At 42.0% G+C, this 22036-nt stretch overlaps 3 protein-coding genes and 1 long non-coding RNA gene across 4 annotated transcripts in view; 2 read left to right on the top strand and 2 right to left on the bottom strand.

Moving 5' to 3' along the window:
- Positions 1 to 662: 662 nt before the first annotated feature.
- LOC308331994 lies at positions 663 to 8507 on the bottom strand. The gene is made up of 4 exons (XR_013965645.1): positions 8370 to 8507; positions 6422 to 6597; positions 5886 to 6029; positions 663 to 3528 (listed from the first exon to the last, which is right to left on the bottom strand). It is a non-coding gene; the product is annotated as an uncharacterized lncRNA (long non-coding RNA).
- Positions 8508 to 10268: 1761 nt separating this feature from the next.
- On the bottom strand, positions 10269 to 11192 carry LOC308331815 (mitochondrial glutamate carrier 1-like; the record flags this gene model as incomplete). The annotated part of the gene is made up of 1 exon (XM_080787329.1): positions 10269 to 11192. The coding sequence occupies one exon, from the start codon at positions 11190 to 11192 to the stop codon at positions 10269 to 10271; it is 924 nt and encodes a 307-aa protein (XP_080643455.1).
- Positions 11193 to 15656: 4464 nt separating this feature from the next.
- LOC308331722 (cytochrome b-c1 complex subunit 1, mitochondrial-like) lies at positions 15657 to 17093 on the top strand (the record flags this gene model as incomplete). The annotated part of the gene is made up of 1 exon (XM_080787213.1): positions 15657 to 17093. One exon carries the CDS (start codon positions 15657 to 15659, stop codon positions 17091 to 17093), a length of 1437 nt encoding a protein of 478 aa, XP_080643339.1.
- Positions 17094 to 19094: 2001 nt separating this feature from the next.
- LOC308331721 (uncharacterized protein) overlaps positions 19095 to 22036 on the top strand; it is a gene marked incomplete at its 5' end in the record, with an annotated part of 29402 nt that continues 26460 nt past the window's right edge. The window contains 2 exons of the mRNA XM_080787212.1: positions 19095 to 19233; positions 20439 to 20728. Coding sequence (XP_080643338.1) covers positions 19095 to 19233; positions 20439 to 20728 — 429 coding nt within the window. The remainder of the gene's footprint in view (positions 19234 to 20438; positions 20729 to 22036) is intronic.

Raw genomic sequence — 22036 nt, 5'->3', positions numbered from 1 at the left:
ATTCGAAACTGGCCTCTGTAAAAGCTGATTTTTTATCTGGATTGTACTATGTTTTTGTATGGACGTGGTGTTGGGTGCCTGCACATATGCACACATGGCATCAACGCATGGTGTTGTGTGCAGGCGCCCTACACTCTGTCTTTGTACTATGGATTGTACTATGTTTTTGTATGGACGTGGTGTTGGGTGCCTGCACATATGCACACATGGCATCAACGCATGGTGTTGTGTGCAGGCGCCCTACACTCTGTCTTTCGTTTTCTTTTATCCCCCTGTTCCCCTCACTGTATATATATTTTTTTCCCTTTTCGCTTCCTATATGATGAATTCCTGTTCTGTTCTTTAACTACATAGAAGTGTCTATTTGTTTGTCTCTAAATGTTTTGATGAATTGAACAATGTGGACCCTGTTGTAAACAAGTGTAAGGCTTAATTGGGTCGTCCACTCACAGTTAACAGTCTTTGTATTGAGTTTGTGCTTGAAATGTACTGTAATTCTGCAAACTGTTAATAAAGATTTCAATCAATCAATCAAACACACACACACACACACACACACCTTTTGCCCCCTGTTGGAGGAGGAGTGTAACTGTCACTGAAGAAAGATTGGATGAATGGATCTGTATTGCAATTGCCATAATGCGCGCGCGCACACACACACACACACACACACACACACACACACACACACACAGACAGACAGACAAGCCTGACACTGACACAGCCTCTGAATTTTCATTTTGTTTCACTTTATTTAAGGGTAGAGATTCAGGGCGACACATCCTCTGAATTTTCATTTAGTTTCACTTCATTATTCACGGGTAGACTATAGATTCAGGGCTGGAGCATTTAAGTGGCATCTGCATAATTGCATTTAGCGGCATGGTCAGTAATAGTTGGCAAATGTGTCCCAAGTTGCATAATAGTGTGTCCATATAAAGTGCTCCTTGGAGCACAGGTCTCCGCCAGACAGTGCTGAATGAACCCCTCCCAAGGGCCCTGGCGCTAAACCAAATCAATTAAAGGCCCATGTGATTCACGTGCACATAACTGATAAGTAGACCATTTGTTGCTTCTATTTTAACCATTTTGATGGGAATACTTTTGATCAATATCAATACTAAATAATGTAAGTCAGGACTCAGGACCAAAACCCTTAAAACTATAATATATCCAGACAATCAGAAAAATGTATACTATTTATTATAACCCCAAATAAATGATCTTAATAGTATGGTATTACAGAAATATAGGAGTCTGTCAGTAAGAACCTTAGAAGGGAACCAAATTATCAAATGAATCAATATATTACCTCAGTAGTTACCGTAAAAGGGAAATACCCTTTAAAATCCTTTAAAATCTTTAGCTAATTCCAGGCAAAGAAACACTTTGAAAAACCCAAATAGTAAATAGACGAAGCATCGACTACAACAAATATAAAGTATAGGGTAATTTAAAAAAATGAGTCTCATTGAAACAGATATTACAAAGATGCAGGCTTTACATATTAATCCATAGGTCTGAAAGGAATCATGAATAAAGTTTCTGAAATTGTCCATGGTTTTTAGGGAGAATATGACGTCATCCAAAATGTTCCCGCTCATTTTAGTGGATGACTCTTGATCTAAATCAATCCGTCCAATTTTTGACGGCCCCATCGCAGTCGGTCTCGTTGCTAGTCGCGTTAGAATTAATCATACCTCCCGTCGAGACAAGCTTGCTCCATGGCTATCTTCTGACCCCCTCCCCCCACAACACAGCCACGGAGCAAGCTTGTCTCGTCAAAACCACGTGACTCCCATTGAAAATGAATTGCGAACTGCTCTGCCGAATACTGGACAACTCACCCCGGTGCTTGCCCGTTTTTCCTCCCGGAATTTTCACCAGTGAGGGGGATAACTTTGTAATATGCTATTGGCTGTTTGTATTCTTTTTGGAAAAATATAAAAAGATACTCCTGTGGAAAGGCTATATTATTTTACTTATATTGACTCTATAAACAATTTAGTATTATTTAGTATATGTAAGGTTTTGCACACTCAAATAGTACTTTGTGAGATAATCCCCACATATCCTACAACAACTTCACTGTAGTAGCTTTTCATAAATTATAATTGTACTTGCTGTCATAAAAGTTTATAGATAGAGAAATTCAAAGTCCAGCCGTCTGCTGTCCAGCCTCTCCCACCCCTCACTGGGGAGAATTCTGGGAGGAAAACAGAAACGGGGTGAGTTGTCTTGTTACTAACTAAATGTTTTTTGCCGCTCTATGAGTCTTCATGTGCGTGTTTCGATGAGCTGATTGCCTAAAGCATTGGCCACAGACCGTACAAGTAAACGGCTTTTCTCCTGTATGACTCCTCATGTGTGTTCTTAGATGAGGCATTTCACGACAGCCTTTACCACAAACTGTGCAAACAAAGGGTCTTTCCCCTGAATGCATCCTCATGTGTAATTTCAGTGAAGACCTTTGATTAAAACCTTTACCACAAACTGTGCAAATAAAGGGCTTTTCCCCTGTATGGGTTCTCATGTGTGCGCCAGAAACTTTTTGAGCAAATGTTTTGCCACAAACTGTGCAACTAAAGGGTTTTTCCCCTGTATGAGTTCTCATGTGTGTTTTTAGATGACCAGTTTCATGAAATGCTTTACTACAAATTATACAGATGAAGGGCCTCTCCCCTGTATGATACCTTATGTGCAATTGTAATTCATGCTTGTGACTACAAGCTTTGTCACAAATGCTACAAATATAAGGCTTTTCCCCTGTATGAGTCTTCATGTGTGATTTTAGATGAGCACCTTGACCAAATCCTCTGTTGCAAACTTTACAAGTAAAGGGCTTTTCCCCTGTATGAGTCCTCATGTGTATTTGTAGAACCTCCGGATGAGGAAAGTTCTTAAAACATACTGTGCAACTATGGGGCCTTTCTCCTGTATGAATTCTTGTGTGCAACCTCAGGCTTTGCTGCCTTTTAAACATTTTGCCACATTCTTTACAACTAACGGGTCTCTTTTCTGAGTGACTGATCATATGTGATTTTAATTGGCCTATATGAAAATAGCTTTTGCTGCACACTGTACAACTATAGGTCTTTTTCCCGTTATGAATCCTCATATGTAATTTTAGAACATCCCTTCGACAAAAGCTTTTGCCACAATCTTTACACGTAAAGGGCCCTTCTCCTCTATGGATCACTTTTTTGTGCTCCATCAGACTTTGCTTACGATTAAACCTTTTCCCACACACTTTACAACTAAAGCCTTTCTTCCCTGTGTGGAGGTGTTTCTTATCACTAGTTGTTTGTGATGTTTCACAGTCCTCTACAATAGCTTGGGTTTTCATGTGTTGAGTTGAGCTGCTGGCTACAGGCTTTGCCTCCCTGTTTTCACCACCATCTTCTTCTTTTATCACTCCTAGTAACTTCAACCCCTCCCCTGGTGTAAGAAGTAGCTCATCTTGTTCCTCTTTAATCTGTGGAGGCTCCGGTTCCTCCATGACCAGATTGGAGTTCCTCCTCTGGAAATCTAGGAAAAATGTCAAAAGTATTCATTATTTCATTGTCATTCATTCCACGGTGCTCCCTCAGTCTTAAAGCTGTGGTAGTTTCAAGAACTGCAGCTGTACCTTCCCAAGACCTCTGGCCAATTCTACAAATGCCTTTTAAAATCAGTAGTTCTCACACATTCAAGATTGTTTATAAATGTAAAAAGAAAAAATAGCAGATGTACAAGTCGCAGCACGGCACAAAGTGATACGCTGTGAGCTCATACATCTGCTCCTGTGAGCAGCAGTTTGTACATCTGGTCTTTTTGAATAGCCTTTTTGAATTTCAAATGTATATTATTTTAAAGCCTCTTCCTTTCTCTAAAAGTATGCGCTGCAGCGCCGATTCTGAGAAATATGCTTTCTTGGGAGATTTGCCTTGCTCATTTTAATGAAGCTGAAATTGATTAGATACAAGCCCAGACTTTTCTGGAGAACAGACACGCATTGCTCACGCGATTTATTTGTCTTTGGTTTAAATATAATTAAGGTAGGCTGGGTGCAGACAGAGAAATGTGACATGGAGGGAGTTTTACCACGTGTTACCATCGCCTTTTCGGGATTTGTGCTCATTGTGCTGTGATAGAATCTGGAATAATCTTTACCTCACAGCAATGCTGTTAATCAGCCCCTAATATCGATGTTCTGTTCAAACGCATCAATCTGAACCTCAATTCCGAGAATAACGCGGCCAAAGATCGTGGCTATGATAGAACTCTATGGAGCGGATACAATTTCCTAGTACAGTAACACATTGTGGCCCTCATTTATCAATTGATTGTAAATTCTGCCTTAAATTCGAGCATGGGTTTTGGCGTACGGTCATGTCCGCACAGAATTTATGCAGTGATCGCCGTACTACAGAATATAAATTTATAATAAAATCATGAATTTGAATGAATGGTTTTCCAAATATCTTCCTACTAGGACAAGGTTTAAACCACCCGTACATTAAACTAGAGCCCGATCGATCCGTCGGTCGCACCGATGTATCGGTCATTTTGGGCACCGATGCCTGACATCGGTGTTTATTTAATCCGATGTCCTGATGTTTATATAGCAGGGGGAAGGAAAAGTAATTAATGTTTACTACAGTCCATCCTGCATATTGACTCTCTCGGTCCTGCACCGCTGTTATTTTTTTATATATTATATATATATATATATTATTATTTATTTTTAACATTGAAAACCTATTTACATCACTGACTTTAGGGGTACATAATAATAATTAACCAATTAACCATAGTATTAACAGGTTACCATTTCGATAAGGTTTACAGGTTAAACCCATAGACTGTAAAAAATATGGACAAAGCGTTCCCCGGGTCTAACATGAACGTAAAATGAAGCCTGTCAGTCCTTGAATTGTAAGTCGCCATCTTTCTAGATCTGTTTGGACCCAGCTGGCCCATTGGCTGGCCGAGACAACGAGGCGGGACTTCCCCCCTTCTTCTTAGTTGGTTTTTATTTTGACTCGAGTGGGTGGGGAATCCCGATCATAGACTGTAACGGTAGTCACACCCCTCAGAACAAGCGCGACTTTATGGTAATTTCTTTATAAATGGGACCATCATTTTCCAAAAATAATATTATGACATTAGAAATTAGACTTTAAACTAGTGACTGGAAGCAAAAAGTATTCATGACCATGTTTATTAAGGTAATACAGTCTAGGTGAAGTTGGGCCCAAATACATGGACTTCTATGGGGCTATGGGTTTTTTTGGGCCCAATGACAGCGCCATTATATGAACTTTCAGGAAATCCCGATTTCCTTGTGGCTTCACAAAATATCTGTCTGACTGCCCCCTGGTTAAACCCAAAAAATCCCTTCATTGAATTTAAATGTATAAAAGGCATAGTGCACTGAAACAAATTCCAATCAACTCTGTTGACATGGCAATAAAGTCTTGAATCTTGATTTAGAGATATGCTGTGTATTTCAGCCTTGTGTATTTCAGCCACAAAAAACAATATTAATAGTATGACTGCTCTATTATTTGAAGCCTATCCTACTTACAACTAAAAAAGACAACATGACATAAAATTGTCACTGATAATTTAATCTTTTTGTAGGACGGAAATGTACACTAATGCTGAATATAGGAGGGCATATATAGGGGTGCATTTCATTTTGAAAAAAATGCCTTATGTGCCAAAACATTTTATTTAAATGTATTCAATGTATTCTATTGTTAACTTGGTAAAATGTATTTTCTATTATTTTAATTGATTACTAAACATCGGTCCAAAACATCGGCATCGGTGGTGTAGGTCTCTCCAAAATCGCCCCAAAAATATGGCATCGGTCGGGCTCTACATTAAACAGTACATACCTATATTGTACAACTTTACGACAGGTTGCATCCTTGCATCAAGCAGTCCACTCCCCTGGTGCATCTCTTGCTGTTCCTCTGACAATGTTGAATATGTCTTGGAGGCCATCTCTCCTGATGGTGTAGACGTCTCCCTGTGGTGGTCTGTGGCAATCAACAGTAGAAATTACTTTTTATTTATCTTTCAGCATACCACAGAGAAGATATATAGATTAGATATATTATATTATATACTAAAAATATCACATTTTAATCAAATACAACTTTTTTGTTTTGTTTAATGGATACACAAGATTTTAAACAAAGGGGGAAAAAACTTTCCCTTTTTTCCCTGGACCAAAAGGCAGAGCCGATTTGTGTGTGATTTCCGATATACCATTACAAATCAAATAAAAAAAATAGCTGCCATTTTGAATTTGATTAGAATCAAATATAATATGGCAGCTATGCAGTGTAATATTTATAATTAAAACTACAAGACAGCGTAGCTAACATGGAGATGTGGCCTCCATGAACGAACACGAACGAGCACGAACCTGGACTGTTGACGCACTCTTCAGCTGTCATTTTCATGAGCAAGTTCACCTGCTGCCGCTCGGAGAGGGGGTAATACCCGGCTCGGGTTCCTGGCATCCCCATAACGAACAGGCCTGCCTGCCAGGTGTTGGTAGGCTCCTTTTTAAAGGTGCTTCTGCTCCGGAACTTTGCTCTTCTGTAACGAGAGAGGGGAAACAACCAGTGTTGCCATGTAACTTTGGGCTTCTTTTTATGTCAAGTTGCTTGTAAATATTGTTGGTTGGGATTTTTTTGGGGCTTGTTTCTGTAGTTTCAATTTGTGCTGGTACGTAACGTATGTATGTACAGTATGCATGTACGGTATATATACTGGATGTTGATGGTGACGTAATTAAAATATGTTTCAATGTCGGGTATAGATAAAAGGGTAATGTCTATGTAATACATGATGTAATTACGTCACCATCAACATATACCTACCACGCATTAATTTGTGTTTGCTTTGCACAAACAGTCAAAATTGTCCATTCATTGTCAATGGCATTTAATGTTTGTAGTCTCTCGAGACAAACTGTTGACTCCGTCAAATTCAAAGGAAAAGAGGGCACTGTTTTTCCTTTATTTTTTGACGATGGGTTTTCAGATTGGTATTAGCCTAACCCTGGTCCAGTGCTTACAGCGAGTCTCTCTCTGACGCCCTGTGGAAGTCCCTTCCGCAGCCCTCTAGCGATTTTCTCACTCCCGTGCGAGTGTTTACAATTCCCAGCAAATAAACAAAACAACGTAACTACTCACAAAGTTCACTGGTTGGATTCATTTAATCGAATGATTAAAATAGTGTCTTTTAGAGAGAAGCTGGTGACCTGAGACGCTATCATGCATTTCATTGTAAAATTGTCAGGTATTCACAGAAAAAAAATATTCACTATTACAGTAAGTACAATAACCAAGTTGGGATATCTTGTACAGCCTAACTGTAAATTGAAATGATTGGTAATGATCTGGTTGGATTCATTTAATCGAATGATTAAAATAGTGTCTTTTAGAGAGAAGCTGGTGACCTGAGACGCTATCATGCATTTCATTGTAAAATTGTCAGGTATTCACAGAAAGAAAATCTTCACTATTACAGTAAGTACAATAACCAAGTTGGGATATCTTGTAAAGCCTAACTGTAAATTGAAATGGTTGGTAATGATCTGGTTGGATTAATTTAATCGAATGATTAAAATAGTGTATTTTAGAGAGAAGCTGGTGACCTGAGACGCTTCCCAGCTCCGAGAATAGACATTATATATTCCCAGATATTTGCTGGGAATTGTAAACACTCGCACGGGAGTGAGAAAATCGCTGCGGCTGCGGAAGGGACTTCCACAGGGCGTCAGAGAGAGACTCGCTGTAAGCACTGGACCAGGGCTATAAGGCTATTAGCCAAGTCTAGTTCCAATGTACTGCTAACATTGATATGATGTGAAGCATGTGAATACATTCATGTTAAATGTAGGTCTTAATGTGTTGTAATGTTGTAACATGTTTTAACAGCACGTTTACAACTTACAACGCAATATTAGCGAATCTAAGCTAGCGAATATAAGACTTCCGGTGGACGATCTCTTCAAAAATAAGAGTACCCTCGAGAGTAAACTGTTTATTTGCACACAAAAACACATCTAAACGATTAAAACGCATTTAGACGATGCTCTACAACACACATTATGTTTCTTTGTAAAAAAATGAAATCAATAATAACTTAAAACTTAAAAATATATGTAAATGGATAAATGCGCTGTTCACTGGAGTGCGTGGCCTTTACAAACCGGAAGTGAAAAATGCCTTATATTCGCTGATTATACGGAGCCGGAGCTCTGACTAGCATTCTGTATCCACTCACTGGAAGCTCCGTGTTTCATGTTTTTTTTCTCCATGAACAGTGAACATATGTCAGATAATAAAGTGTTACGTTTTTACCTTCAAGCCACGGATAGTTTGTGTTATTCAATGAAGAGCTCAGAGCTGTTTGAATCCCGGTTATCCCGTCTGCGTCGCCGTCTGGATGCTTTGTTTGTTCCACCATGGATAAAACACGGCCCATACTTAACTACTGCTTGTTCTGGCGGGTCATGTTACTATGTGTCTCTCACGCATGCGCGTTGCTCAAAGAAAAGTCTGGTCCACAACCCCCCTCTACTCCCCACACATTTTCAAAACAGTGGGAATGCAACTGCAAGTATATGTTTTGCGGTTTTGTATAGTAGCTTTAACTCATTTTTAATCACAATCACTGTTTTTGGCACATTACAGGTTATATGGATGTATTAATCATGGGAGGAAACATCAGTCACCCAGAGGTAGCACAGGCAGAAGTTACAATATGACAGATACACAAGAGAATAGAGCAATACAGAGATGAAGACCTACTGTAATAGGAAAACAAGCCCCTGGGGGTTTTGTGTTATCAGATTAGCAACCTTACTCGTTTCTTAAAACAATATTTTATACTCTATATTTTATATGTTTGTATTATGCAAATGTCTGTTTAATAACACAAAGCAATGAAAAATATTGCCAAGAAATCCTCAAATGGTAATGCAGTAGCATAAAAACAGGATGCAGCAAAGCTGTATGATCAGTGGTCCTACCCCCCCCCCCCCCATGAGACTTACAAATCCCAAATGTTTATAAACAAATCCCAAATGTTTGTAAACAAATCCCAAATTTTTATAAACAAATCCCAAAATGTTTATAAACAAATCACAAATGTTTATAAACAAATCACAAATGTTTATAAACAAATCCCAAATGTTTATAAACAAATACCAAAATGTTTATAAACAAATCCCATGAGACTTGGTCCTACCCCCCCGACCATGAGACTTACTACAGGTCAACTGGTAGTGGTCCTACCCCCCCATGAGACTTACAAATCCCAAATGTTTATAAACAAATCCCAAATGTTTGTAAACAAATCCAAAATGTTTATAAACAAATCACAAAATGTTTATAAACAAATCCCAAATGTTTATAAACAAATCCCAAATGTTTATAAACAAATACCAAAATGTTTATAAACAAATCCCATGAGACTTGGTCCTACCCCCCCGACCATGAGACCATGAGACGAGACATGAGACAGGTCAACTGGTAGTGGTCCTACGAGGTTATTTGTAAAGCATATTTCATGACATGTAATGCAGCTCAGTGCTTTACAGAGCAATAAAGAAAAAAATCACACCCGTGTGAAGTGAGGGGCGCAATACGTGAATAGTGAAGGCAATACAGTGAGGACATGAATAACACAACTCAGGGCAGTTAGATCTATGATGCACTTCAACGATCATGCCCTGAAAATGTTGAAGTAATAAAGAAATATCCTTTGAAACAAACAACTGTAAAAAACAACAAAATGCTAAATGATAATGCTTTGACCCAATTTCCCGCACTCTGTGTATTGTGTGATGGAGGGAAAGGCTGCAGGTATGATATGATATGAACTTTATTTGTATAGCGCTTTTCAAAACATAATTCCAAAGTGCTGCACAGAACAGGATTAAAAACAAGAAGAAACAGACAGTAACAAAATTATAATGGCAAACAAAACAATATCAAGCATGTATGTACAAATTGCCTAATTAAGTAATGAAAAAGTACTCTGTATAAAGGTGGGTTTTTAGACGAGACTTAAAAATGGGGATGGGTGGAGTGGGCATTCTTAGTCTCAAGCCCAACACACACCAGGTGCGCAGCGACGCGGCAAAATAGAACGGTGGCGTATCGGAGCGTCAGGCGAGGCGTGAACGCGCGTCGGACGCCGCCGGTGTGCGATAGGTTCATTGACGCGCGGCGTTCGCAGACGGTGTGTGAGGCCCTTTAGTGGTCCTTTTTGGGCAAGTAGCTGAGAATTAATTCCCCCACCCCCAGGAAGTACACCGCTTGGGCGATGCCAAAGAGAGGTGCTATGACCAGGGCTCTGCAGTACGCCCCCTTCATGAAGGCTGACGGACCCTCATTACGCATGATCTTTCTGACGCAGTCTGCCACTCCATTATATGCGTCTTCTGCACTCCCTCGGTTCAGGGACTGCAGTCTCGTCTTTATCACATCTACAGGGGTGACAGCGACAGCAGCCGTACTCCCGGCAAGACACCCGGCCACAAATGACACGTAACAAGGCGCAGGCCCGTCTGCGCCTCGTTTACCCAGGATATTTAGATTGGCAAAGAGGGGAAAGTAGATCATGGAAAAAGGAACGTCTCTGAGTAGTGTGGCTCCTAAGCCTTTATATAAACCAGCAATGCCCTTTTCCCTCAGCAGCTCTCGGGTCAGCTGTATGGCGGTGAGAGATCTGGTCTCCACAGTGCCCGCCACCAGCTTTTTCTGAGCCGCAATTCGTCCGGCATCTTGGAGCTGAATTTTCAACATCTCCATAGGAGTTGTGACAATAACCGGGCATGTACCCGCCCCGCATGCAGCCAGAATTTCCTTGACCAATGTGAGCTTCCCGTCCTTCGTGAGGTGTTGCCTGAAGAAGTCATTTGCAGCCAGCTTGATGGCTTTCTCTGGAGTGACCAGCGCAAGGTTCACTGCCGCTCCTCGGTACATCCCGAAGTATCCCTCCGAACGGATGGTCTTGATAAGGCAGTCAGACATGCTAGTGTAAAGGCGAGATCCATTTTGTTGGTTTTGCAGGCGGGTTTTGGCCAGGTCAATGGGAAACACACAGGTCACTCCAATCAGGCCAGCGATCCCCCCATTGATCAATTTGGCAGGAAGACTAATCCGCTTGTCAGCCATTGGCAGAGGCCAATGGACGTGTCAATCAGTCTGTCGGTTGTTTGGTAGGTCAATCAGTTGCTGCCCCACTCTTTAGGGGTCAGTTACACTGTGTCTCTCTATGTATGATGGAATAATGAGATCTAATGGTCTTGTCTTCTCCCTGAATTGATAAGAATGGATATTGTAATACTAAGTAGACTAGAAAGGTGGAATTCCGGGAAATTGCAAGTGTGGTTGCACTGACACATGCATGTTGTAATGTACAATCATTAGCGTTTGCGATTGGCCTGTTGTCTCTCGATATGTTAACGGTGGCATAACACTGTGCAGTGAGGTGGACTTCATGATTTCGGGATCAGCGTAGATATCTTTTTCATTAAAGTCAATGATGTGAAATCCTTGCAATGAAGTTGTTCTACTGAGTGCAGAGTATGCCATTCCTGGTTAGAAGAACTGTGTCAAGGACGACTGTTGATTGTGATGCCTTTATACAAGAAAGGTGTGTTGTGGATGAATTACGTCTTACCATTTATATTAATGTGACGTCACTCCTGCCTGATTGGACATTATATTGTCCAATCAGAAAAGGGATATAAAATGTACTTTTGGAGTTACAGAAAAGGTTACAAAAAAATCACACTTGTGTGAAGTGAGGGTAGTCCACATCTCTAAAATTAGAATTTTTTCTAAACCATTTTCTACAATGCTTCTTTCCTTATTCCGTCCTGGATTGTTTCTTTCTTCTATGAATTATCTGGTTCTGTTTCAATTTATTGTTTGTTGTGAAGCTTTTCCACACAACAGTTGTATAGTTTCTTTCCTTTGTCCATCCTGGCTTCTTTCTTGTATGAAACAAAATGATTACAAGATGTATTTATATCAGCCAGATTTACTGCTACATTTACTGCCCTAAACAAACATTAAAGTCCATAGATTTGGCTGGCAAACAAATGACAACATCATAACTGCCCTAAACAAACTCCACATAATCGACTGACCTTTCTGAAATACATTCATTGGAGGGAGAACAATAGTGTGTTTGTAGAATAAAACTCCCCTCTTCTAGGAGTAATTATTACTAGAAGGGGCCATTTGATGTGATTTGATGATGACGAATAAGTCAGATTAGCGTGCAGCTGGTGCACCAACTTGGGAGAGTTTAGGGCTATAAATAAACATGGCGGAAGATTCCGGAACATTACTGCAGTCGTTTCTGTCCCCCACACAGCACAGAAGGAGACATGAAGAACTACTACCACGTCTTAGGCGTCCAGAACAACGCGCCACAGGACGATATCAGAAAAGCGTACAGGAAGCTGGCGTTGAAGTGGCACCCGGACAAGAACCTAGACGACAAGGACGCAGAAAGGAAGTTCAAAGAACTCCTGGTGGCGTACGAGGTGCTGTCGGATGATAATATGAGGGACGTTTACGACCGCAAAGAAGGCCTCTCAGGCATTGACCGTGTTCACAATAGTAAGGATGTTTACGACTGTAATGAAGACATCACGAACAGGGGCGGAAGCCGTTCTCACAAGAGTACCGATGTTCACAACCGTACAGAAAGCCTCACGAGCAGGGGCGGAAGCCATTTTCACAACAACAGACATGCATATGATACTAATGAAGGCCTCTCCAGCGGAGGCGGAGGCCGCTTTCACGACAGCAAGCACTTTGGCCGCAGGCTCTCATGTAACCGAGACGTTTTAAACAAGTTATTCCTCGGCCTCTCAGAGCGTGAGGTTCGCTTGCTGCAAAGCCTGATGCCCACAACCATAGCCCACTTAAAGAACAGGCTCAGATGAACACGCTGAGTGGGTGTTGACTGCTGTCATTGTTCTCATTGATGCCATAATTATTTTATTGCTGAATTGTTTTGTACTGTTCTGTCATATTGTACTGTCAGGCAGAAACCTTGAATCTCCATGGCTCAACCTTTATGTTTTTTTTCCGTAATTGAACGCCTTCATTGGTCGAACAAGAGTGTTGTGTAAAAAGTACCAAAAAGTATAGCTACAAGCTCACATTTACATCCGTCCGTGGCTATGGTCGCAAACTAGTCTTTAGATTAGTTCTATCGGCAGCAACACTGCAGAGCCCCAATATATATTTTTGTGTGTGAATGCTTCTCAAATTGTCTGAATTCAATATCTTAGATACACCATCCCTCCATATAGGCATGGCTGATGTCATCAATATAACATCATTTTCTTCTGATCACACAAACAAGGCTGAAGACAAAGGGGATAGATCATTTTCCGCTGTAGCGCCCAAACTGTGGAAGGATCTTCCACCAGTGTGTCAAACCTTGCCTGTGTTTAAATCACGTTGGACAACTCGATCACTTGTGCGCTATTACTTGGCTTTCGATGATCCAGACAGACCCTGTTATTGTCAGTTTATTGTATGTTTCCTAACTTCTGACATTACGTGGTCAATTGGGTTTTCCATTATGATGTCATCATGCTGGCTGCCATAATAATATATGGGTCTATGGGATTATTCCAATATTATGTATTATGTTATATTAGCATCTCCACTTATATAAACGTTGTGATAAAGAGTGAATACAATTTGTTGCCTTCTTAGACTAATGGCCTAATCTCTAAATCAAGCGGGCTAAGAACCCAAACTGATGATGACACAGGCAGGCACACACACACACACAACAGTTCCTGAAACCACAGCCTATAAGCAACAGACTATTGTCAGTTTTCACGGAACGGGACTCAAAATGAACGAGCAACAAAGCAAGACCAGCTCCTCAAACAAAATTAAAAAGTTAAATCTCTACCACTTTCTCGTGTTCCGATACCTTGAACTAAACAGGAATCATCCCATCGAATGCGTCTGTAATCACCTGTCATCGTTCACATGGCCTAAAAGCCATGTGCATAGATAAAACAATAAAATGCCACATCCTGTAAGCTGATCTTGTGCATCAAATAGGATATATTTACAGTACAGGGCCCAGAAGCCATGTGCATACCGGTAGATAAAACAATAAAATGCCACATCCTGTAAGCTGATCTTGTGCATCAAATAGGATATATTTACAGTACAGGGCCCAAAAGCCATGTGCATACCGGTAGATAAAACAATAAAATGCCACATCCTGTAAGCTGATCTTGTGCATCAAACTATCTTGATCTTAGTTAGGCCTACAGTATATTACATGAGGAGTACTGTGTTAACAATAAGTAATATGTTCAAGACACATAACTTGTTTTTGACAGGGAAGTGTACAGTGTACAGTGTACAGTGTACAGTAGGCCTACTCCAATGTCCAGCAGATCAGGAAAGGCGAGATCCCGCAGTGACAACTAGTCGCGACCAGCAAGAAACTAGTCACGACCTGGAAGAAACTAGTCCCGACCAATAAGCAACTAGTCGCAACCTGGTCGTTGGTCGCTACGGGATCTCGCTGTCTCTCCAGCAGATCTTATTCTTGTGAAAACAGTTATCTTTACAAAACCCTTAAACGAGGCTAGGGTTAAATCCCAATATCTAAAAGCTTTTGACTGAATCATGCCAGAAAGCAAGGTATTGATCATAGAATTCTGTAAAGCCTGCTGGAGAATTCACGTTTCCACACATTACAAATGTTATTTCATACACAATATACTGTGTGGTGTTTTAAATTTGGTCAAATGTTATTTCATACACAATAAGTGGTGTAAGGGAAGACAACCTCTTGCTTTTTGACTATCAAGCTGTCTTTAACTATAGTGTTTGGACTTTGTTTTTACAGTTTGTGTTTCATTGTTTGTTTCTTTCTAATCTGTGGCACAGTATACAACTCACAAAGCTTTTTTTATTGCTGCTCACACAATCATTGTTTCCAATGCGTCCGCCGCGTGGATCCCCTTGCCGGGAGTGACAATCTTGTGAGCAATGTCCCTGAGATCCTTCTTCTGCTCAGGAGTGAGGAAAGGGTATGCGTGAGGCATCCTGACTCTTCAAGGTTGGGGAGAGCTGGGTAAAGCTGGGAATATGTGTTGATGCTCTGTGCCTTGACACATCGATGATCGAAGTGAAGGAATCCGGGGCTTCACTTACCTTTTATGTCTTAGGCTGCGGTGCTTCTGTCATTGCGGTGATGTCATTCATCTCCTTATTTGGAGCCCCCGATAGTCATGCCCAAAGATAGGGCCTATATGATGTCAGGCTTTGGTGTTCCAGCTAGGCCCATATATGGAGCTTCCAGGATGTGGTCTTGGTCTATGATGTATGATGTTTGACTTGGAGCTCCATATATGGAGCCAACTGAATCGTTTCAGTCATACATCATACCAGCACATTCTTCAAATTGGATCAGAGAGCTTGAAATACCACAGAAACCTACTCTATTTCGTCATCGAAGAATTTCAGAACTGAAACATTTCATCTGCATTATCAGTTGACTACTTTGCACTTGTTTTAGAACCAACGAGAACCTCTGTTTTAAGTAGTTTTTACACTTCTAGTTTGCCTGCAGAAATTATGGTATTCACATACCGAGTCTTCAGCACTCTGCGTCGAGCCTTCTCAGAATCCCACAGTCACATCCTTGTGTCTTTGAAGCATGGACAGGCCTCAGTCAACTATGCCCAGAGCCTGGTTGGAGCACCAGAAACCCGCCTCACAGCCCTGGAGAATGGCTTGAGGATTGCCTCAGAGAAGGCTGGAGACACAGCCTCCTGCACAGTTGGACTGTGGATCTGTGCCGGCAGTCGCTACGAGAGTGAGAGGAACAATGGAGTAGGGTTCTTTCTGGAGCACATGGCTTTTAAGGGGACCAAGAACTACCCCCAGTCCGCCCTGGAGCAGGAGGTGGAGTCCATGGGTGCTCACTTGAGTGCCTACACCTCCCGGGAGCACACTGCATACTACATGAAGACCCTGGCAAAAGACCTGCCCAAAGCCGTGGAGCTGCTGTCAGAGGTGGTGCAGAGCAGCCTGCTGAACGAGGCGGACCTCGAGCAGCAGAGGGCCGTGGTCTTGCGGGAGCTAGAGGAGGTGGAAGGCGACCTGCAGGAGGTGTGCCTGGATCTGTTGCATGCCACAGCCTTCCAAGGCACCCCTCTGGGACACAGCGTCCTGGGACCCTCCAGCAATGCCAGGGTTCTTGCACGTCAGGATCTTGTGGAGTATATCGACAGCCACTACAAGGCCCCTCGCATGGTGTTGGCTGCTGCCGGAGATGTGAACCACGAGGAGTTGGTCAGCTCAGCCAAAAATCACTTCAGTGGATTGCCTTTCGAGTATCGGGATGACGCCGCCCCCGTTCTGCCCCCCTGCCGTTTCACAGGCAGCGAGATCCGTGTTCGTGATGATGCGATGCCCCTGGCACACATCGCCATCGCCGTGGAAGGAGCTAGCGCCACCAGCCCAGACATTGTGCCCCTCATGGTGGCAAACTCTATCATTGGCAGTTATGACGTTACATGTCTCGGCGGGAAGCATATGAGCAATCGTTTGGCTCACCAGGCAGCGAAACACAACCTGTGTCACAGCTTCCAGAGCTTCCACTTATCCTACAGTGACACCGGCCTGCTGGGTATTTACTTTGTGACAGATGGACTGCACATCGACGACATGATGCACTTGTCACAGAATGCGTGGATGAACCTTTGCACCACGGTGACAGAGAGTGACGTCGCCAGAGGCAGAAATGCTCTTAAAGCCAGCCTGGTGGGACAGCAAAATGGGACGACGCCGATTTGTGACGATATTGGCAGACACATCTTGAACTATGGCCGGCGCATTCCTCTTGCCGAGTGGGACGCACGCATTGACGCTGTGACACCCAAGATGGTGCGTGACATCTGCTCTGAATACATCTATGATAAGTGTCCAGCTGTAGCCGCTATCGGCCCCATCGAGCAGCTACCCGACTACAACAGAATGCGCAGTGCTATGTATTGGCTGAGGTTCTAAGTTCTACCTTTGTAGAATGCATGCATTGACGCTGTGACACCCAAGATTAGGGCTGCGCGATTATGGCCTAGAATGATTATCACGCTTATTTTCGATCAATATTGAGATCCAGTGTTGTCCCTGAAGTGTTCAATGAACGATTGTTCATGAACACGTTCATATTTTGGGTGAATGTGAACTGAACGTAATGTATTTCTGCTTCATAAACATTATTGTGAACTCGTTTACAGGACTTAAACTATTCATCTGGTCAGATGTAGAGTTGCTGGCTGGTTCCATATCTGCAGATCTCGTTGATCTTCTCCATGTAGGCCAGGCTACAGGTAGTCAACACGGGTCCTGAGGCAGAGTCAGTAGAGCCAGATGAGGCCGGGGGCATGGCCAACATCTTATACGTGGCCAAGGGTGCGTGAGTCAATAGTCATGCTCCGCCAAAGTCTTTGGGTGGTTGCGAGCTTGACCAACGGACCAGCATGTCTTGAGTGTACAGGGTTTGATGAGGTCAGATCAACATATGGAATGTCAGAACAGGTCAGCTCCATATATGGAGATCTAAGGATGGCGGCGGGGGTAGTGTCTTGTCTTTTCTATGTATGGCTATCCAGGGTTTGTTGAGGTCAGAGTCGTGATCTTCATATATGGAGACGGCCATATATGGAGCGTATTATGAGGCGTGTGGGACTGACGGCCATATATGGTGGCTTGACGTGTCACAAGTGTGTCACAAGGCGTAATGGACTGATGGCCATATATGGAGGCGTGACTGATGGAGCGGTGGGTTTTACAGGTTTTCATAGTAATCTGCGACCTAACAAACAAACAAACAAATGCATTCAAAAAGAGTCTTATGTAGTACGAGAGAAAGCGTGAGCTCCAAAAGTGCTATTTGGCATGCCACTCTACAAAAATGGTATATAAAGTTTTTCCAAATGGTATGTGCCTTTCCAAACCGACATGTGCCATTCCTGGGAGTGGTATGCCGTAACAAAAATGTTTTGTACGATTTTTTAAACGTTATACCGTTTTACAAAACGGTATACCATAAATGGTGTATACCACTTTCAGCAGTTCTGTGGCCGTTTGGGGTAAAACTCAGTCTCTCAAGTGGAAACCACGACTGGGTGCAGGGGGCCTTTATAGTCTAGGCACGAGGCTAAAGACAAACCTTAGCCAGGTTAGAAATAATTATAGTAGAGCAGGAGGTAGGATCTGGGATCAGGTTATCCGATCAGATCACCCAGCTGGAGCACACACAAGTCCAGGTAAGATTAATTTAATATTTTAAAATGCCAATTAGGTGCCAGAAAGCTGTTTGGGAGCAGGTGTCTGCATGTGGCTCAGCTGCTGCTGGCTGCTGCTCTTTGTCACAATGACCACTTCCTGTCTGTCATGTTGCTTCCTCCAGAAGCGTCATGGTGAAACCACAAGCTTATTATCTGCTTCAGTTGAACACACACACACACACACACACACACACACACACACACACACACACACACACACACACACACACACACACACACACACACACACCTTTTTAGGTCACAGCCCCCTAAAATAATCCCCCACCTTAAGCACATGGTGTTGTTGAGCAATTAGTTTTAGTTTGAGGAATTATACATTTAGTTTGACTCGTGTTCCATAAATTATGGTGAAAATGGCAGATCACAACGTATCTAGATCTGCTATTCAAAATGTTTGCCTCATATTGACATATAAGGTATTAGTTTGTTGATTACTTTTGATGCAATAATGGTCTTCTTTCTTTATCCAATACCGTGAAAATGAAGCTATAGTGCATAAAATCGTAGCCTACATATATAACTCAGCCTACCTATGTCATTTGTTCTTTATTTTAACATCTTTCTTAAATTAATGCCCTCTACTAAACCCTACGAAAATAGCATGCAAATACACAAGGTGTCCCACTCTTCAGAACAATGTATTTTGCTATAGTCAATATGTAGAAAGAAATCGCAAAAAAAAGAAGAAAAAACGACTATGCCCAGAGCCTGGTTGGAGCACCAGAAACAGAAAACAGAAACAGAAACTACACCACAGACAAAGAGGAAACATGTGTGCCGTCATTGTTCAGAGTTCACAGCGAACATGGACTCACACGACGATCAGAGCCTAACAGGTTAGAATCATATCTCTTAAATAGCATTATTATTGTGTATTAAAACAGCACACTTGTGTGTTATGTTAATGCTGGATGTGTAAAAGAAAGCTTTTGTTATTTATTTTTCTGTCAACATAGGCAGGTATTTGGTGTAGAAAACTCTTACTTGTAGCTCCACTACAAAGAGGCAAATATAATTAGAAAACTTTAATTACCAGTTAATTTGTAGATTTAGATTTTTGTATTACAAAACATTATACATTAAGCATATACTTTGGTCTAATAGCCGATCTACAAGCTCACAATGTGTCACAGTGTGAATCTTGTGAAATGGGACATTCTGTATTAGCACTTTTACTTTTGGTACTTTGAGTACACTATGATTCTTTATTCAAGTACATTTTGAACACCAGACCAGAACAGAGTATATCTATATTGTGGTATTGACGCTTTTACTCAAAAGTGCTAAATCCTAAATGTGAATATTGTTTTCCAACAACTGCTTACTTAATACTTATTATTAATATATCAATGTGCTGCTGCAGTGGTTTTCAACTCTTTTCATATCAAGGTCCATTAATGATTGGGCATTTGAGCCTCAGACCACCATTTGGGCCTATAGGCCCAAAACTTTTAATCATGTTGTTGTTTTTGGATAAAGCAATATTGTGACTGTGCGTTATACAGTCATTAATGGCACGCCTGTGCTGCTGCACACTGTGCACAGCACATGCACAATGCATCTACAGAGCATTGTACTTTTCTGCATATACTGTAATGAATGCATGTTTTCTCTAGTAACTTGAACCGGATTTTGCGAGAGAAACAAGCCAAACAGTAGGCCTATAGCTCACTTAGCTGTAAAGTCTGAACTGAAAAAAATGCATTTAGCTGACATAATTTATTTTGGGTCCAAAGCCCGTCAGTTACCTCTTTTTTTTCTTCCTGTTTTGCTGGCATCCCAATGAATATTTCACACTTTTCCTGGGCTGTGTGTGCGCTCCAGTTTCTGTCGATTTCATTGGTCATCTGACCAGTTTCATTGGATCAAATCGACAGGAAGTGGAGCACACACAGCCCAGGAAAAGTGTGAATACAGGTCCTGCTTAGAAAGGAAATCCAATACAAAATGAGTAGTTTAGTCACAAGATGTGTGTGTGTGTGTGTGTGTGTGTGTGTGTGTGTATTGTGTGTGCGTGCGTGCTGGTTGTCAAATGACACAGAGAAGAGGCCCTTTCCACCTGAACAGGCCCCCAGCCGCAAGACTCCGCCCACCAAACCCAGACGTAGCATCAAGCTGCGTGGAGCGGGGCCAACGCAGCAGGCAGCCAATGACCTGCGTGAGGCGGGACAACCACAGCAGCCAGCCAATGACCTGCGTGGGGCAGGACAACCACAGCAGCCAGCCAATGACCTGCATGGGGTGGGACAACCACAGCAGGCAGCCAATGAGCTGCATGGGGCGGGAGCCGCGGGACAACCACAGCAGCCAGCCAATGACCACAAGGATCAGGTAGGCTATAACTGTTACTTTCATAGAGCTATAAAGGATAGAGACCGAACCAGGTAGTTGTGGCAGCTTCCAACGTTGGATAGCCTTACTGGGGGCTTGGTTACTTTCAACTGGCTCTATGAACAGCAGCCATATTGGAATGAAATTGGGCCTCTTCCTTACTTTTCCCCCACTTAAGATTGATTCCCCACTTTCTATTGAAAATTAATTGGTTCAGAACCCTAAAGGTTCTACGAATCTAGAATGGAACCAGTTCTTGAACCAAAGTTATTTTGGTGGAAAGGGGGCCTTAGTGTAGCGTAGTTACTAATAAATATTCTCTGCTGGTTAGTTTGTTGGATGTGAACTGATCCCCAAGTTTCTCCGGTCAGAGAGTGTATGTGACACCAAGGTATATTTAATTTTCAACAGAATAGTACCGGTAGTTTATTGTCTTTAGTGAGCCATGGTTTCTACAAACAAGATATAAGAAATGGAGTACATATTAGCTATAGCGTGACAATAAAGGACCATATGAATGACAAGTAAATCAAATATAGCTCAGAACATATATGGCAACAGAATGGATGTGTATAAACAGGTACACTGGGCATTTATACACTAGAACACATGTAAACAATCATAGTATGGCAAAGTGAGCAATACATCAGGTCAATACAGAACATAAAGGCTTACATTGGTCAAGGACGCATGGCTGCAGAGAAGTGAGTGGTGTTGGGTACTCAATGAGAGCTGCAGGTTCTGCATTGCATGTTGCCTGTGTGAAGGCTGGAGACTGAGTAAGGGCTGTGGAGTGAGTAATGGCTTATATAGGGCACACCTAAACTGTGATTGGTCATTGGGTTGAGTGGTGTGATGGCAAACACCTGTGTCATTGTGGATGCAGGGAATGGGAAATGTCCACCAGAGGCTGCCATTCAGACAGCATGAGATAATTCACAACAGTTACAGTACATTGGTTCTAAAAGGACTCCTATAACTCAGGCCCTTATTCCACCAAAATAACGTTGCTTCCAGAACTGGTTCCATTCTAGAAAATCAGGCATCACACCATCAAGGCCTGCCAAAATACATTTCTGTCGACAAAATCAATTTGGTCGACTAAAATGGAAACTTTTCAGTTGACTAAAATATGACTACAATAAATTACATTGTATTCAAAAGACAAAAATGACGAAATTGCTGTCAAAATTATTAACACAGTGTCCAACTTGTTGAGGTCGTAGCCTACTCATTATAGTATATGGGCAGCCTGTAACTTCCATGGACATAAATGGCCATCCCCAAGACACAGACTGAGTGGTAGCA

The sequence above is a fragment of the Protomyctophum bolini genome, assembly GCF_963924005.1.
Source record: "Protomyctophum bolini genome assembly, chromosome: 17".
NCBI lineage: Eukaryota > Metazoa > Chordata > Actinopteri > Myctophiformes > Myctophidae > Protomyctophum > Protomyctophum bolini.
This window is presented reverse-complemented; position numbering and strand designations above follow the sequence as displayed.